The 19,845-nt window shown below is 36.9% G+C and overlaps 1 protein-coding gene across 2 annotated transcripts in view; it reads left to right on the top strand.

Moving 5' to 3' along the window:
• The window catches only part of LOC113043593 (N-acetyl-beta-glucosaminyl-glycoprotein 4-beta-N-acetylgalactosaminyltransferase 1-like), a 145,632-nt gene that overhangs the window by 76,221 nt on the left and 49,566 nt on the right, over positions 1-19,845 (top strand). For both annotated transcript variants that reach the window (XM_026203080.1, XM_026203081.1), the window contains exons 4-7: positions 6,442-6,537; positions 11,614-11,704; positions 11,806-11,906; positions 18,992-19,059. In XM_026203080.1, the coding sequence (XP_026058865.1) occupies positions 6,442-6,537; positions 11,614-11,704; positions 11,806-11,906; positions 18,992-19,059 (356 nt within the window). The remainder of the gene's footprint in view (positions 1-6,441; positions 6,538-11,613; positions 11,705-11,805; positions 11,907-18,991; positions 19,060-19,845) is intronic.

A 19,845-nucleotide genomic window follows, 5' to 3' on the forward strand; every position in this document is an offset into this window, starting at 1 on the left:
CCTTAATCAAACAACAAAACACAAACAACTTTAACAAAGATTCATCTTTATTTATTTTGTACAATGAACACTTAAAAGTAGACATTTTTTTCTCTCCATTGTTTTTAATTTGTCATTAACATTGCTTCATGGGATTGTAGTCCCTTTACTCACTAAAACCATTGAATACATCCTGTACCTTTGTCTTTTTGTCTGATTTTAAAATAAATATTTAGTTCTCCTTATAGATGGTTGGTTTGGTTCATGGCTTGGAATGGAAAAGGAATGAAAAACACATCCGGAACCAAAGTTGCTGAAAAAATGCACTGTGGAAATGCTTTGTGCTCTCAGGTAACTTGGGACATCACCAATCAGCTTGTTGGTCATTGTTAGACTAGCCGACCATTGTGGCTCATTCCACATCAGCGGTGTAGCATACAGTCTGGAGCGACTCGAGAGAGCAATCCTGCATTAGATGCCCACAGTTGCATGATTGTGGTACACATCACGTCTCTGATGCCCAATCCCAGAGGAATTGTGGGTGACAAATGTTGCCATGGCTTGTCATTGTGAGCAGAGACTAATTGTTTGTCTATGTCATGCACAAACCTGCTTTCGTGGGACGTGATTCCTTCCGTGGTTTGCTGTTGTGCTTGAGACAGGAGGAGAGTTTGGAGTGAAGCAGGTCTGTCTGGTATTGAGAGGATTTAGATCAATGGGCCTCCACCAGACTGACTGAGAAAAGTGAAGGTCATGTTTTTATAGACACACTCGTGGGATATGAGGTTTGCTCTAAGAAATACAATAGGCTCCTGGGAGAAATATTTCTCTGGTTATTCTTTGTGCTGGAATAGAGCCATCTTTTCTGGCTGTGTAAAGTTTATACGGTGTGATTTTCTGACCGGTGAGTGAATGTCACAGTTGTTTTGTAGTATGTGAACCCTACCAGAAGACTCCCAAACACAACACTCATGGGGCATTCACGGCATTTGCAGTGACAAAGCGACCACAAGCCATTTGTTTTTAGTGAGATTCTGAGCTCTGGTTCGCCCCTACTGGCAGATGATGTGTCTACACTTATGCAAGAAACATCATTCTCCTTTTAAATAACATTACAAAGGATAATAATAAAAAAAAAGGTAATTTTCCATAAAATATTTAATAAAATGAGAGATCAGGTTAGCATTAGCAGTTAACACCCACTAGTAGATGATGTGCTGTAACCACACCTTTATTCAAAAATTCAACGACGATGCGATGATGTCATTGCGCCCCTATAGGCTGTGCAACATTAATCTAAAGTAGCGGGTCTCTGTCTCTCCGTCTTCCCAAATACAGGTCATTAGCAGCAGTTCTGGGAAGCAGGAGGGTTTCCATTAATGCATTAATGAGAACGTTTGATTACTATCATCAATCAGTGTGAGGCCATGTGACATCATAAAGGACACAGATGAGTGATCGCTTGAGAGATCGGTTGATGGATACATTAAACAGCGCTGCACACAATAACTAATCCAATTGATGTATGGCATTTCTCACTATTCATGTTGGAGTAGATTCAAGTCTTGAGTATATTGAATGACATTGTTCTGGATTTGACTTGTTTCATACAGTTCAACTCAAATTGCAAATTTACACAAGTCAATGAAGTCCTAAGGACATTGACGACTTGTGTAATTTTAATTGTAAAGTGTCCTGTTGAATACTTTTACTTGTAATTACGCTTGGTTTTGAGCACGTTAAGAAAGGCATAAGAAGGTTCTTAAATCAGATTCATAGCTGTGGCCGTTCTCTTTTGCGAGAAAGATGTGTTTTAGGATAAACGTTACTGAAAGAGCAAATGTGATTCTTTATACGGTCACTGGTTTCTTGTATAACCACATCCAGTTTCATAAAAACACCCAAATGTGAACTTTTGAAGAACCATTGAGTTCTAATTCAGTATTGAATCAGTTCTTTTTATTCACAATGTATTCAGTTTGATTTGCGAACCAGATCGCTGAAAAGAATTGTTTCCAAAGAGCGATTCGTTTACTGATTCAGTTTTCAAATTCAGCTCAGTGACTCAGTGAATCAGTGATTCACTGATCTGGTCTCAGTGATTCTTGAGTTAATCGCTGACTGGAGAGTAGATTGTCACTGAAAAGCGTTAAATCACATAAAGCTATTATTTGACTTCACAAGACTTGATTTTGTTAGCAATCACTGCACTTTTATAGCTATGAATCAAACACGCAGGAGATATTAAAGCACGTTAGGATTATATAAACGTTGAAGACAGATGCCATATTTACCCATGAAGGCGATTGAGTTTAATCAAAACCTCCCCATAAAAATCCCTGCGGTTTAAAAAAGAATGGCACTCTATGAAAATACAGTATGTTCTGCTTGAAGGTGTTTATTTATAGCCGTGGAATCGCAGGGTTAATCTCTGTGGCCTAGTTTGTGGGCTGGTACCAAGGATAAAAGCTCACAGCACAAATGAGAGACTGACTCACTGAATTCAACAGTGTATGTAATAAAACAGCTGCGAGGATCCAATCAGAGTCCCTGGTGTTGATGTTTATGATGTAGGAACAGAAACTGTTTTCAGACTATTTCTGTACAGAAATTAAGGGTGGGCGTGACATGTTAAGGATAGAAATAAATGTGGTCTAAGATCACTGTGTGGTTTTCCTGAACATTTTAAGACTTTTCTTCTGGCCACAAAAGAAGTTCAAAAATGTCTCGGTGTTTGGACTTTGTTTGGACATTGTTCTTTCTCATAATATCTTATTAGATATATAAGAAAGTCATAGAGGTGTGTAAAAACATTAAGGTCAGTGAATGATGCTAATCTTTTGTTATGATTGGCTAACCTAAAAATTATTTCCATTCCAATTCTGACATCCAAAGGCACAATAGTTTTTTCTCTTATTCTAATATAGCTAGCACTGCTTCACCCAGGCTTCAAATAGTGACAAAAATTGGTATAAATGTAAAAGAGAGAAATCTTTCCGATAATATAAATATGCAGTTTTGTAATATAATTTTGAGGTGGAATTAATTTCATATTTAGTGTGTGTTGTGAAATTTCAGTAAAATCTTTGCACGAAAAGATCCGTTGCCTATTGTCAGTAGAATAGCAATATACTGTATAGGAATATTTTCAAATATTGACATTATTATTAAATTGAAATTGAATGTATTAATATGTTTGTATGTTCGCCCGGTCTGTCGTTCATTCATGGCAGATGAATTATTCTTACAAAAAAAATCATGACGTTTATATGACTACATGTAACATTTATCATAATAAAAATAATGCATTTTAATTAATTGCACTTTTCTCATCCCAAACCACTAAATACAAATAATCAACATATACTAACATGAAAATATGCTTACGTTTACATTCATGTAATATTATTATACATAGATTAATTCACACAATATATTTATTGTATTTTATTCATGCTAAACATTTTTATGAGATATTTTTGATACATATATGAGATATATTTATGCAGTGGTGTATAAAGTACCTGCAAGTCATACTCAAGTAAAGTACAGATATATTACCAGAAAATTACTTTTGTAGAAGTTTAAGTCACCGTTTAGAATATTACTTGAGTAAAAGTATTGAGTAAAGTATGTTATATTTATTGTACTTAAGTACAAAAAGCATTTTTAAAATCTTAAATGTACTTAAGTATCGAAAGTAAAAGTAAATCGTAAAGAAGCAAATAAATAAATAAATAAACTAAAACTTCATAAAATGAACTATTTTCATTAGCAAAACTGAGCAGAAACCAGCAATATTATGTCTAAAATGTAAGTCATTTATTGCTTTACTGAACTTGAATAGAATTATTATTTAATGTGTTCATGCATCTGCAGAAAAACGGTACTCTTTTTGTGATTATAGTTTAAGTTAACTAGGCCTACATGAAATTATATAAATATAAAAAGCATAAATAAGCATTTTTGCTTATTTAGAATGCCTCGAATTTTGAGTTTTAAAAGACTAATAAATCAATGTGCGTGTACTCTGTGTATGATTTGATTATATAGCCTACTTGATAACGTCAGATTGCACATCATTACAACAACACTTACCATATTATCACAGATGATGCTATGTCACACTGTCTCAACTTGAGTGGGAAAGTTAAATCATCCGCATTTGTGCGCGGCACACTTGTTGCACATAAGCAAAGGTGTTTTTACTAGCAAACGCCAGACCACTGATTCGTCAAACCTTCTTTCCTGCAGTCTGTGTTCTTCTGACTATTTTGTAGTAAGTAACGAATATACTTAGAGGAAATGTATCGAAATAAAAGTATACATTTTAATTAGAAAATGTATTGAAGTAAAAGTTGCCTGAAATCTATATATTTTTTGAGCTTTCCATTGTCACAACCTTGAAGATAGAAGATGAGCTACTTTTGCAGCTTTGTTTAGATTTTGAATGTTGAGTTAAATCTACAAATGGCTATTTTATTATAATGATTATTTTTTTATAGTTTTTGCATGATATGACTCCTTTAAGAAAGGCCTTTAAATTGCATCATCAAACACTTCACACTTTCTCAGCAGGACACCAACCATTCCTCCTGAACCCGAGGTCAGTTCCCGAAATGACTATTAGATAAACTAAAGAAACTGATGAGCTGACCGAGTTCACCTCAGCTGTGATGGTCAGGAACATTTGTTCATCAAAGATTCATTGCGAACTGATGCAACCAAAGTTTCTCCACTTCATAAAAGTGAATGAATTTCCCTCCAGTACTTCAACCGCAAGGTGCCTTTATTCCCTCAGTCTCTGTGGTGTGTGCAAATGTGCTGTGTAACAGAATTGTGCTTCTGATTTTCTTGTATTGATCGCATTTAAAAAATTCGCCAAGGGAGAGAAAGGAATCAATTTTGCGCCAACAGCAAGGAATAAACAATAACTCCCAGTTCTCTTCTGCCTGCCACAGTCTAATGTCTTCTGACAGACACCAGATACCGGGAATAAAATAAACTGGGTTGAAAGTGTAGCCGGCTGTCTAATGTGAATATGTCGGTTCTATTTGTCGGGCTTAAAGAGCTTTAACTGACATCGGCGAGATCCGGCGGTCTCTGTATTGCGCGTGGTCATCCGTGCTTTAGCGTGCTAACTGATGCTAATGGTTTGTGACGCGGCCCATCAGAAGTGAGCGCCGTGAGCGCATTCCGAAACGATTCGATTTTTCTACTTGGCTGGAAAATCTTCTGGTTTTCTTGCTTTTCGCTGCAGGCTGTAACACCTCTTGATGTTGTGGTTTTTGGGGAGCCTGTGGACGCTGTGTGGAACAATGTGCCAAAACACCAGTCATCTAAACTGCTGTGGTGTTTTATTAATGCTCAACTCCCTGTGGATCAGATTGTGGCGGGTCGGTCCAGCTGAGGTCACACGGCAGCGGTCAGGACAGGTTTTGATGCTCTGACAGGTCTTCAGCGGTTTGGTGACTCAATCCCTGGTGTGGTCCTGCTGTAAATCTCATAATACAGAAGCTAGTGTTTTTTGAAAGACTGTGGATATTTTGTTTTCATCCAGGAACACACTGGCTCCCTGCTGAAGAGACGAGCACAGCTGGTGACCAGCACGTTGGGTGTTGGATGCTGGTCTCAGCATGGGTTTCTGCCAGTGTTTGGGAAGCTGCTTTGAAACTTTAACTTTCCAAACTACAAGCATCACAAAATGTTATGCTACAGTCAACCAACAAGTACAAACTTTTCTTAAACATATCCTATAATATATTTTCAGAAATAATATATTAAAAAAAAAATGCAAAAAAAAAAAAAAGCATCTTTGTGTCAAGGCTATGTCAAAATGCTTCTGAATGTCAAGGCTATTCAAATTCAAAATGACTAGAAGTATAACACCAATAGAACATTAACATTAAATATCTTTAAAAAAAAATCAGCCCATGAGCATCATGCAAGCATGAAATATCAGTTATACAGTAGTGGTTACTTACAGGTTTTTCATTCCCTTGCGCTGATTTTCCATTGTTTTCCTGTAAATGTGTTTGACATTTGCGTTCGACTCTTGCATCTTATGCAGCGTCTCATGCTTGAAACAGAAAATATGCTACTCAAGTTAAAAGTAATACTCAAGTTACTGACGTCTCATAACCTTGTGTTGTTTTTCCATTACACTGCCATCTTTATCTATGAAAAAATGCATTCTGCTCTGTAACGTTATGGTCTTTCATAGAGCGCGCTTTATTGTGTGCGCCACCTTGCAGCCGGATGTTTCTTTTCTCTTAACTGTTCTTGTTAGCATAATGCCAGTGTGCTTTATATGAGTATTTGGTAATATATATATATATTTTTTTAAACCGCAATTCTTCAATTAAAAAACACATTAAATTCATTTTTATTAAAAATTTTATCCACTTCAGCAATGTGTCAGAAAGTAATCTTCAGGTCTTCCATGTTTCTTCTTCTTCCCAGTTTAAAGGTCAGGCGAATCTCCACGTCTTTGAGGACTGGTGTGGCTCCTCAGTCGCTCAGCTCAGGAAGAACCTGCATTTCCCCCTCTACCCCCATGTGAGTATCACCTTCTGCTTCAAAATCTGAAACTACCTCTGTTTAGCATTTTTGCTGGCATATCATATTATTAGCATAACATTTTGATTCGTATTAGTATTTGGTTTTCTGACAGCAGCACTCAAGTTGACATGAGCAAAACCTTATGATCCAAAGAACATCTTGTGCTTTAAAGGGGTCATATGATGAGATAAAAAAAAAAAAAAAATGTATTTTTCTTTGGAGTGTTACAAGCTCTTGGTGCATAAAGAATATCTATAAAGTTGCAAAGAGTAAAGTCTCAAATCCAAAGAGATATTCTTTATCAAAGTTCAGACTCTGCCACGCCCCCACATGTCTACATCACTATGTGGAAATATTTGTGTAATGCCGCCCAAATGTTCACGCAAAGAAAGAAGGCGTGGTTTCAGTAACACCGTTAGTGTTGAAGCAGTCATGTCAGGGAGATGCTGTGTGTTTCTAGGAGAAAGCAAAAGCACTTTATTTGGCCTTCTGAAAGTAGATGCATTTAGGAATCTTTAAGATTACTCACAACAGAACAGCAACGCATTTTATTGATGACCGTTTCGTGAACCTAAGAAAGGAGGTAACTCTGACTTTGCTACGATAAACTGATCCCTCTGAATCAGCTACTGGAAGTATGTTCTCTTATTAGTTTAAGTATTTGCTATTGACTTTTCAACTGCTTTTTTTGTTTTGTGCATCATGAGAGAGAGAGAGAGAGAGAGAGAGACAGGGTCACACAGTGGACTCAACCGTCTGTGGCTTGTGTACTTCAAACACATAGGAGCTTCATCACTGTGTCTGTCACACCACTCTGTTCCCCTTTCAGGCTTGAAGTGATGGTAAAACTAAGGACATTATAATGTCTTTACATTTATTTTGAAAGATGAAGCTCAAGATAATGGAAAGGTGTGTTACATTTCCGACGAGTGCTGGCTGTGTTCGGCCAATCACAATGCACTGGGTCAGTTGGCCAATCAGAGCAGACTGCGCTTGTCAGAGGGAGGGACTTTGTAGATAACGATGCTTTTGAGAGAGACTAGGCATATAGGACCTACAATAATGTACAATAATGTGTTTTTGGAAAATTAAAGAATGCCAACATATTGTGTTACACCAAATACACAAAATAGTGATCTGTAAAGGTCCCGTTATTCGCGCTTTTTTGAAGCTTTGATTGTGTTTACAGTGTGCAATATAACATGTGTTCATGTTTCGCATGTAAAAAAACCGTATTTTCCACACAATTCACCTATGTGTATAGCGTTGTTTTCAGTGTCATAAAAACGGGCTGCTGTCTTCCTTGTTCTATAAAGTCCCTCCTTCAGAAATACGTAACGAGTTCTGATTGGGCCAGCGGTTCCTGTGTTGTGATTCGACAGCAGCTTAGCATGCGCTTAAACAGCGTTGCCCTTTGTGTAATAAGTTACAGAAACTGTTAAATGCACCAACTTAAATAATAAAATACACTTACATGTGGGTTATAATTTTCATGAACCGAGTTAAACATAAATTGTAGCCATTCATCTCCAAGTAAAGCGTCCCTGGGAAGCCCAAACAAAGATGATTGGACTCCGAGATAAATAAAATAACAGCGTTTCGACGACATGGCAAAAACAAACGCAGCTATTCCTTCTTCTCCGTCCGAGGACAACAAGACCACGCCCCCTTTTTGTGAATTCATGTGGGCGGAGGGTAGTCAAAAAACTGTTTTAGTGACGTCATTACTGCAGGAACTAGAGGGCTGTAGTCCAAACGGGTCGTTTGTTGTAGGCGAATTCTGTTAAATCAAATATCTCGCTTGGCATTGAACTTTGAGCTTTAGAATTTTACAGATATTATTTATACTGTAACGACAACATTACACACTAACTAAAGTTAAAAATTGGATCACGAAGAAGGGGACCTTTTAAAAAAGCATCATATGACCCCTTTAATGTAAGAAGTCCCAAACGTCTGGTTAGTTGGATGTGTCTGTTTGTTATTTTCTTGAGAGTGTGTGCATGTCTGTGCTTCTCTGTGTCTTTCATAATTCAAAACTCCCAGAGACCAGATCTCACGTTCATGTATTCTTGGGTGATGTAGAGATGAAATTGGTTTGTCTGTTGTCCTGAAGCGGCTATAACTCATATTCCTGTCTCTCGCGAGTGTATGTGTGTGCTCTGCTCACATAAACATCAGGAGTTTGAAGGGAAAAATAGTCGAAGATGATGCCCTGCATACTGAAAATTGTGCGTAATTATGTTTCCTGAGATAATTAATAGCAAAAACGGGTGTGGATTTACTGATGTGCAGTGCATGAGATATTAAAAATGAATCTTTAATTCAAATCTTGAAACAGTTTGTAGTCTTTTTGATTGGCCCATGGCCGGTTTTTACAGCAGGAAGCTTTAAAGAGGACAATTTGTTTTTAGATGAGAGAGTTAATTATTAATTTCAACACATTAATTATTGAATATCTGTTTAGCTTGTATGATTTATGAGATGGAAGACACTCTTATGATGGAGTTGAGCTAAATGGAAAGACTAATAGTGAAGTCTGTATTCTTATAAAAAAGGGGAAAAAATGTACAAAATACATAGTTATTGGTACAGTGAACTTTAGTAGGGATATGGAGCGTGTTTTGGTTTGATGGCAGCTGTCCCGCTGATATGAAAAAAACATAATTGAGTTTTAGAGTAATGTGACAGCGCTGTGTTTGGTTAGATAGGCATTTTAAAACACAAGCCCACGTCTTTCACTACAGCGGCCGTAAATTTGCACAGTGAGCCCAGTGAAGCGTAACTGAAACGGTGGAAAGTAAATATTAGCAGAAAGCCGAGTAAACAAGCAGCTATGTGATCGTTGGGAGGAATGTGCTCTTTAGAAGAACTTGTCAGTGTGCTAAACTCAGTTGGAAAATAAATTTCTCTTCCGTGGAAAAACAACTTCAGTGCTTTTAGATTTGGTTTCATGGAATCCAGTCTAAAATAGCATCTGATGCAAATATTTTATCTTAAATATATGCATTTAAAATGAACAATTTAAATCCAGAATTTCATCCTGCACTCAAGGGCGTGTCCGAATTTCATCCAATCCCATTCTCTCAAAAAAATAATGCCCCTCCTCCTTGTACCAACTACTTTTTGTATTAGCAATTAGTTAATCAGGTTACATGGCTGGGATGTGATGAAAGTCTGTTGGTCGTTATTAAAAATGGAAAGAGCCCTTCAATCTGCCCAACCCAACTTCCTGTTTCATCGTAAGAAGTAAAAATTAAACCTAATAAATAAAAAATAAAAAATAAAATGAACAAATAGGGAAAATAAATGAAATTGCACTTGTTGATCAATTTCACATGGCCTTTAAGTAGAAATGTATTGGTTTATTAAATATAAGTAAAATATATAAGTTGATTGTTGGCTTAATAATTATACGATTATATATTTTAGTTTTGATAATGAATCATGAATTATTTGGATGTATTGTTGTTGTTTAATTACATTTATTTGGAGTCACCACAAAATAAATGCATTTATTTATTTATCACCATGAAAACAATTTATTATTATTGCTGTTGTTGTTGTTGTTGTTGTTGTTTAATTACATTTATTTTGGACTCACCAAAAAATAAATTTATTTATTTATTTATTTAATCATTAATTTATTTATTTATCACCATGAAAAAAATTATTATTATTATTATTATTGTTGTCGTTATTTAAATACATTTATTTTGGAGTCAACAATAAATAAATGTATTTATTTATTTGTTTGTTTATAACCATGAAAATCATTTATTATTATTATTTGATGTCACCATGAAATTATTTAATTTAATTTATTTGTATTACTTTTATTTTGTTATGACATGGCCATAGCACAATTCTGTTGTCATTTAACTCACCTATTTTTCAGTGAAGTATTCCTTTGATTTATGGCAAACTGCAGTTTCTGTTGATTTATTATAGGGTTTTGGAAGGTGTGTCTGCAAACCTCCAGCGTTCTCTCCTCGTGTGGGTGGTTGAATTTAATTGAAAGCCCCTACAGGTTGTAATGGGTGGAATTATACAGTTGGCTCCTCCTGATCTGTCTTTGTGAATTCTGTTTAGTTCAGACCACCTACACAGTCCTCCCACCTCCACAACTTTACTTTGCCATTTATTTATATATTTCATTTTCGGTTCTTTTTTGGCAGGCCTGTTTTTATAGATCACAGATCAAGATGTCTGACAGAACTCACCCCAAATTAAAATCACGTACAGCCACATACTGTGAAAAGACTTACTCTGTTCCGGAAATCCTTCTCTCTGTTCCTCCGCTTCTTTATCTCCGTCTGTCTGTCTCTGTGATTGTTGTAAACAGATGACAGATATCTGAGATTCTGGTCTCACACAGGTTATTATGTGTGTCTGTTTAGCATTTATGGCAGGATGAAACTGTACAGACACAGCAGGAACGGCTTCAGAACTCATAGAGGTGTTTTATTTGAAATAAAATGAGCTCCATTATGTCTCAGTGATTGATTTTTATGACAGATATAAAACTTTTATAACAATTTGATGACAATCACATAAAAAGTTTTAATGTAAAGTCAGTTTTAATGTCTTCATTATTCATAGTGCTGTTTTATTATAAAATCGTGAAAATGTAAACATACAATAGAATAAATGTATTTTTTATATAATTTATTTATTGTGTGTGTGCATGTGAAATTATTATTATTATTATTATTTTACACATTATAACTTTCTCTCTGGCATAATCTGCAACACAACCATAAATTTTATGACTATTAATGCCTTTTTTTTTACGTTTATTAACATGTTTAATAAGGTGGCAGCAGTGTCAGCAAAGAGCTTTATTCAAATATTAAATGATGTGTGAAAAAAAAAAAACGAAATAAATATTTTGTCACTTCCAACCAAGCTGTGATTTTGTCAAACTATGCTAAATGTGTGAAAGAACCCAAAATATTAGCTTTAGCAAGGCTAAATTATTCCAAAGGTGTTTAAAAAATACAACGGTACTTTATTTGTCTTTGCTCATCCCACCACATGCTAATTTCATAATCATGCATTTTATCTCTCCAGACGAGAACTGTTGTGAAGAAGCTGGCCGTGGCTCCAAAATGGAAGAACTATGGCCTGAGAATATTCGGATACATCCTTCCTTACAAAGATGGTAAATGCTTGTTCATATTAACAAGGTGCAAATGGGTTCAAACCCTCACAATCACTCACATGCATGTTATCAAAGAATAAGAAGGTATATTTTATATGCAGGTGATTTTCAGTTTGCGGTTTCTTCCGATGATAACTCCGAGTTCTGGCTGAGTTCAGATGACAGTCCTCTCAACGCTCGTCTCATGGCCTATGTGGGAAAGGTAAGTTATTTAATATTATTATCTTAGTTAATGAAAACTAATTCAGTGAAACAAATTTACTATATATATATATATATATATATATATTAAGGGTGGAACGGTTCAACTTGCGGTTTGGTTTGTATCACGGGTTTAGAGTCGCGTTGGTTTTAAAGAATAAATATCATTCAGCCCTCCTTTCATTAGTCTCTGAATATCAGATTCCAGAGCCACTGCGGGCAGCGGCGGTTATTTCCTCAAACGGAGGACCTTGCTGTTACTGCATGGTGGATTTCATTTAGATTTACTCCCCAGAGGTCTCAGTACTTAGAAGTGAAGATTTGTACAATGTGAGGGAGCACTGGCTTTGTAAAACACAATTAGCGCCTCAGCCAGAAGAGAGTGTACAGGGAATGTGCGGTTTACTGGCGTATCGATTACGTCTGGCTCAGACGGAGCTTGGCGCTCACGCTCGCCAGCCAAGGACTCGATACCCTGTCACAGAGACGTGTGATCGATTGAAACGCCGAGGCTCAGAGGCGTCTCTTTGTCTAAGAAAAGAATCGCAGCCTGTCTGGAATTCCAAGCGACTCTTTACGGAAGCGACAGACCTTTTCCAGTCACCTGTAGATGGGGAAACAGAGAAACTCATTGTATCTGTTGGCGCAAATATAGACGCACAAATGTTTCGTCTGAAGGTTCATTTAGCGAAGATTCGTTTCAATTTTGAGGCGACGACTTGACAAATAGAGAATGAAGTGGGAACAGAAGAGCTGAGAGGGAAGAAAGACACGAAGAACAAAGAGCAATATCTCGCTTCACTATAATAGAGGTGTGACTCTATTGCTCTCGTATTTTCTCTATTTGCCCCCTTTCCATTTATTCAAGACTCCGGGGTCGCAGATAGACGAAATGAGTTTCTTCAATTTAATTCTGTGTTTGGGGAAAGTTCACATGGCTCAAAAATAGACAGAAGAGCATAACGGAGAGAGGAGCAGTGGGGCAACTCCAACAGAAGTACCTCTGACGCCTCTGAAAGATGAAAAATACAGCTGCTAGGTTATACACTACATGTCCAATATCCGGGCAAATTGTGTTACAGAGTAGTTCAAGGGATAGTTCACTCAAAAATGAAATTTTGCCATCATTTACACTTTGTTGTTTCAAACCTAAATGACTTTCTTTACTTTCAGTGTTTTTAAAAAATTTACAGTGTCCAAAATGATAAATATCTTAAGCTGAAAAAAAATAAATAAAAATAACGCAGAGGGGCCGTCAATCACCAGAAATGATGAAAATGGTGAAGTGCTACTATCACTATATTCCAAGTCTTCTGAGACTGAACAAAAGCTTTGTGTGTGAAAGAGACTGACCTTTGAATAATTACTTAAAAAAAACACCTCGCTGAGACCATGTAATGCCGCAACTTATGATAAATGGTACATTTTCACAAGTTTTGTCCTCTTAACGCCGAGATGGCAAAGCACAAAAACCAACCATTGACTCAGCTTTTCTAGAGTCATATTACATTGTGTCTGGATAGGAAACAAGATAAAACTCAACGTCTTTACAAACAATTGAATATACAGGTGCATTGCAATAAATTGGAATGTCTTGGAAATGTTCATTTATTTCAGTAATTCAACTCAAATTGTGAAAATCATGGATAAAATAAATTTAGTGCACACAGACTAAGTCTTTGAGTCTTTGAGCCTCCAAATGAAATACAAAACTTGCTCTCATCTGAAAAGAGGACTTTGGACCACTGGGCAACAGTCCATTTCTTCTTCTCCTTAGCCCAGGTAAGACGCCTCTCATGTTGTCTGTGGTTCAGGAGTGGCTTAACAAAAGGAATACAACAACTGTAGCCAAATTCCTTGACACGTCTGTATGCCCTGACCCCAGCCTCAGTCCATTCCTTGTGAAGTTCACTCAAATTCTTGAATCAATTTAGCTTGACAATCCTCATAAGGCTGCGGTTCTCTCAGGTGGATGTGCATCTTTTTCTTCCACTCAACTTTCCACTCAACATGCTTGGATACAGCACTCTGTGAACAGCCAGCTTCTTTGGAAATAAATGTTTGTGGCTTACCCTTCTTGTGAATGTTGTCAATGATTGTCTTGTGAACAACTGTCAGATCAGCAGTCTTCCCCATGATTGTGTAGCCTAGTGAACCAAACTGAGAGACCATTTTGAAGGCTCAGGAAACCTTTATAGGTGTTTTGAGTTGATTAGCTGATTGATGTCACAATATTCTAATTTGTTGAGATAGTGAATTGGTGGGTTTTTGTTAAATGTGAGCCAAAATCATCACAATTAAAAGAACAAAAGACTTAAACTACTTCAGTCGGTGTGCATTGAATTTATACACAAGTTTCACAATTTGAGTTGAATTACTGAAATAAATGAACTTATCCACAACATTCTTATTTACTGTAATGCACCATGGCAAGCAGTGTTGGGGAAAGTTACTTTTAAAAGTAATGTATTACAACATTGCACTACTCCATAAAAAAAGTAACTAATTGTTTTACGTTAGTAACTAATAGTTTTGCGTTACTTTTTGTCTTTTTGCATTTGCACTCCATATTCCTCTTAACATGGGGAAAGGAGAAGTGTCAGTGAAGAAATGTTGTAAATTTAAAAGTAATGCATTACTTTACTAGCTACTTGAAAAAGAAAGCTGACTACGTTACTTGTAATGCATTACACCCAACACTGATGGCCGTTCAACAACAGCATTGGTTCGTCTGTTTTGTGATTAATTGTTGCTTGATGTGCCGTATTTCAGTGTATAAACATTTTTATTTATTTCTGCTCTTAACATACAAAACATCGATTAACATGAAAAGATACGTCTATTGTGTGTCGCAGCACATCTGGTTATGTACTGTTATTTGGTGGCCTGTGGCATCTGATGTGAACAGACATATTGATTGTCACCAGAGTTGGCCATGAAAGGGAGTAAAGATCTTCCAGAATTAAGTTTTTTAGGGTGTACTATCCCTTTAACAGTCTCACCTGATGGACAATAAAACATGCGTACAAAATCCCATAGACATACACTGAAAGGATGACTCCATATCTGGAGACTACGAGAGGACTCTTTTGACTCAGACCAGCAAGCAAACACAGAAAAACACCCTGAATACCCTTTTATAAACTACACAACAACGCCCTGTAGCTCAAAACAAATTTTCCATAAGTACCATTCACATTTTTCCCTTTAGCGGGTGGATGTTCTGTGGAGCTCATGCAGAAAAATGAGTCATCTGTGTAAATAGAAATACTTCTAGCTGTAAAGCATTATGGGTATCCCTCCCAGTGTTTTGGAGGGAAACGGTACTAGAGTGGAATAATCATGTGTGTCCATATCATTTTTAATGTTCTTATGTCTTAAGTCTGCTTAATTGTATTGAATGTGCACTTGTAGTGTAGATCTTAAAAATTCTGTTTTCAAGAAGCTACTTTCAGATAATTTTAATGAAAAAGTCAGGCTGAGTGTACTTATAGTAAATTTTTAACAGTTTCTTAACCCACTTGAGTCGATTCTGAAAAAGAGCATGTTCACCCAAAAATAAAAAAATGTGCACATTGCGAACATGTCATTCCAAACCTGTAAGACCTTCACATCTTCTGAACTCAAAGTTCTCTGAACCTCCCATAGACAGTAACTTTCCTTTTCCCACTTTCCTTTTTTAAGATGCTGTTGCAAGGTTGGCAGATCCTTGACGCGATCGCGAGCAACAGCGCAAAGTTGATCCTGTGCTTACTTGATCTAATATTTGATGCTTTTAAAAATATTGTAGTTTTAAGAAGCAAATGAGAATCACTAAAATTATTAAATATATATTTAAATATATTTTGAGTCAAAGGTCTTCTTAATGATTCACAGTTTTGTTTAAGATAAATAAAGCAACAGTTTTTAAATAACGAATGAATATGTCAGACTATGATATTTGGGGTAAAAAGTGCACCTGCTGTTAATTATTAACAGGATAATTAATAGATGGCTGACTTTTTCATTTGTTGACATTCAGATGATAAATATCATATATTATGTTGGGTGTCCATTTTAGAGATCATCACCATGTTTAGAATTAAACCATCATATTTAAAAACATGATGTTAATCATATCATATAATAAAATATCATTCGTTGTTACTGCTGTAAATCTATATTAAATTATAATGGGATCTCCTTCAATGCTTTATGAATCTTTACTTTGTAAACAAAAATCTGTATTTTAAAATATGTTAACATATTTTAAAGGCAGGGTAGGTAAGAAATTTATAAACAACTTTCTTCCAAATTTGTTTAAACTTTCTATTTATATCAATGCATAATTAAAATGTGAGTACTCTGATAAAAAGAGTATAAAAATCGAGTGACTCTAGACCGTTTAATCTGTATTAAACACAGCTCATTATTTCCTTTCGGCACGAAACATAGGATTGGCTTAGGCGACTGTCACTCTCTCGCAACCATGGCAACCACCCTTTTGCCACACATGACCTGCCCACTTGCGTACGCACGTTTGATTTGAGGAATTCAAGAGGCACGGATCCTAGGAATACCAAAACAATGGCAGAGAAACAGCAAGCAAAATTCACTGTACCGGCCTATGCAGTTAGTGAAGGCAAACCAGGCAAAAAAAGGAAGACAGTAACAGTACAAGAAAAGGCAATGAACAAAAAGTCTTTGGATAAACAAAGAAATAAAACGCGAGTTAATATCGGCGTGCCTTTCCAGCGATGGCTGGAACTGAGGGAACTCAAGTGCTCCTTGCCCTGCACTTCGACCACCCCGTCCTCGGCCTCTACTTCCTCGGACCCTAGTTGCACGGCCTCTTGCACGACCTCCTCTGCTTCGCCCTCGACCCCGGACCTGTCCTCGAGCTGACGATGCGGTACTTGTCTCTGGAGTGTAGTCCTCATCAGAGTCAACAATGCTTTCATCATGGAAACTCTTACATGCAGAACAACGTATATGTTATGAATCTTACATGAAATTCATCTTCATCACAGTGTAAATGATGGTAATGGAAAAACGTGTATCATGCAACCTGTTTTTAGCTTTGCCTTATAGATAACTAGCTCGTTAGCGAATCAAAAAATATATATTTTAAACTTTACCAATATCAATATGCTAGCTTGATAGTGAGTACTAAAATACATCTTGTTTGTTTATCTTCATAATTATAAAGTTATTTTTATTACATGTGATTCTGACATGATTTCACTACATGCACTCTGCTCCTTCCTCTCCGCTCGTCTCAGGTAAATAATGCGTCTTCCAGCTCAGTAGTCGGAGTCGCGCGTTCATGTGTTTTGGGGGCGTGGCTTTAGAAGGCACCCAGAAGGGAGGGGGTGGTGTGAATGGAAATAATGAGCTGTCTTTAAAACAGTCGTTAGAGGTCTACAGACACTCGATTTTTATACTTTCTTTTTCAGAGTACTTACATTTTAATTATGTATTGATATATAAATAAAGTTTAAACACATTTGAAAAAAAAGTTTTTTATACATGTTTTACCTACCCTGCCTTTAATGGCAGTATATTTATATGAAAAAAAAATCAAAATAAGCAGAAAATAGTACAAACTTTGCTAAAGTGATTGTTTTGATACTTTAATACGTTATAAAAATTATTTTAGCTAAAGTATTTGTATCAATCCTGTTATGTACTGTTATTTATATAGGCTTACCCCATGCTAGTAAGCCTTTTACCTTGTGTGTGGGGTAAAAGCCATACAACTTGTATGATGCATTTTCACACAAAATCTGTTGCTCCATAAATGTTCATTGCAAATGTATATATTTTTAATGCAATCATACACTTTGGATGCTGTTGTACCCTACTCTTTTACAAACCACAGTGAAAGCTGTGGATTGTATTGAACTTGCCGGTAAACACCTTGACTCAGTGTTTTCTCTTACCCTCACATTTTCCTAAAGTCACCTTAAAGTGGAAATATACTGTAGCTTTGGCCTCTGGAGGCAGATGCACAAACACACACACACACACATACACACACACACACACACACACACACACACACACACACACGTCTTTTTCCTCTAATCCCTGCGAGAGACGAGTTGTTTTTGGCAGTGGATGTGATTAGCATTGGACGAGTCACACATGTGTTGATGCTGATGTCCGCGCAAGGTGTGTGACAGTAAACACGCTCCGTTTGGCGAATAGAGGGGCAAGTCTGGGGAATCTGCAGCTCTGCGGGACTTTGTTGGTCAGTGTGTGTGTGTGTGTTTGTGTGATGAATGAAAGGAGTCTTTGAGGGCAGCGGGGCTCGTGGATGATCCAGAAAGCATTATGATTCATTACATCGATGTGTGTTGTGAAGAGAAGCATTGAGAGCGAGAGAGACGCCACACATGACAATTAAAGAGAGGCATGCTGGGATGAGCGCTGGAGATTTCATTCTGGATCACTGCTTCAAAAGCATGTGTTAGTTACCGAGGTTTGGTGGGCAAATCGCTGCGCTCACCCTGGGGGTCAAGAAACGGATGTTTCGGATTGTGTACATAAAAAAGAATTGATTGTAAGACTTTTTTTTATTAAAGGGATAGTTCACCCAAAAATGAATTTTCTCTCAGTTATTCATTTTGTCTTTAAAAGGCTTCATTGTACTTAAAAACTTGCATGCAATATCTCTTCCACAAGAACATTTTCAGAAAATCCAAGATGGAGATGAGTTTAGCATTGCATCACTTGCTCACAAATGGATCCTCTTCAGTCAATGGGTGCCGTCAGAATGATAGTCCAAACATCACAATAATCCACAAGCAATCCACATGTCTCCAGTATATATATGCACCCATTTACTGCACAGGATTCTTTGGGGAACAAGTGATGCGATGCTACATTTCTCCAAATCTGTTCCCCGTGAACAAACAAAATTTATATATCTTGGATGGCCTGAGGGTAAGTAAGTTTTCAGCAGATTTTCATTTTGGGGGCTGAACTATTCCTGTAAGTAAGTGAAGTCTCATTTAGCAGATCATTTTAAGTAAGCCAAATTACACATTCATTACATTACACCATTAATGTTCAAGGAATCCTTTGGTGTGTTCTGTGTTTCAGCTGGGATCTGAATGGACCGCGCCAGGAGAGTTTACCAAGTTCCGATCTCAGGTGTCCAAGTCTGTGCAGTAAGTACATACTGTATACACAGTCACATCTTAGGAAGCTTTGAGCGAATGCATTACGCCGTGGGAAATTGTGCATGCTGTGTATGTTTGTGTGTATCACTTCCTGTTGTATTGTCCAATCGAGGGCCTCAATTCCCCCTTTGTAAACAGACCGCCCACACTCATGTCTATTGATGCAGTTATTTTACCCCTGATGGTGTTGATTGGGTTGGTAATTGGAGGAAATTGCTGGCCTTTATCTGATCGGGCATTTAATGATCGCCTTTCGGCTCTAAGCGCTCGCATAATTTAAAGCCGCACGACTGCTGTGATTTAAATATCACATCGAAGAAAGAGCAGTGTCGCTTCAAAGATAGAAACACCTTTACCGCTTCAAATAAGCAGCGTACGAACGGTCGATTAGCATATCATATTTCTAGCCTTTCCATAAAAAGCCAGCAAACCTTTTTAATTCAGCTCTCTGCACTGATTCTCCATTAATAATGGCTTCAAATGGATCTGCTGGAATTAGCAGAGGGTTTGTTTCCATTTGTGTGGCTGTAAAGTGATCCATAGCCTGGCCTTTATCTTGAGAGTTTTTAATTATGCATAAACTAATCCGAGCTCATTTCGCGAACCTGCGCGTATAGATAGTAACCACTGAGGCACCGTTTTAGATTTGTACTCCAGCAGATAATGCGCTGCCTAGATGATTTAAGCCTTTATATTTAGGAATACCATTTCCATTTGTAAAAGTGCAGGATATTAGACATCTGGGCTGCCAGATTGAGGCTGTGTGTAATTTGA

The sequence above is a fragment of the Carassius auratus genome, chromosome 25 (assembly GCF_003368295.1).
Source record: "Carassius auratus strain Wakin chromosome 25, ASM336829v1, whole genome shotgun sequence".
Classification (NCBI taxonomy): Eukaryota; Metazoa; Chordata; class Actinopteri; order Cypriniformes; family Cyprinidae; genus Carassius; species Carassius auratus.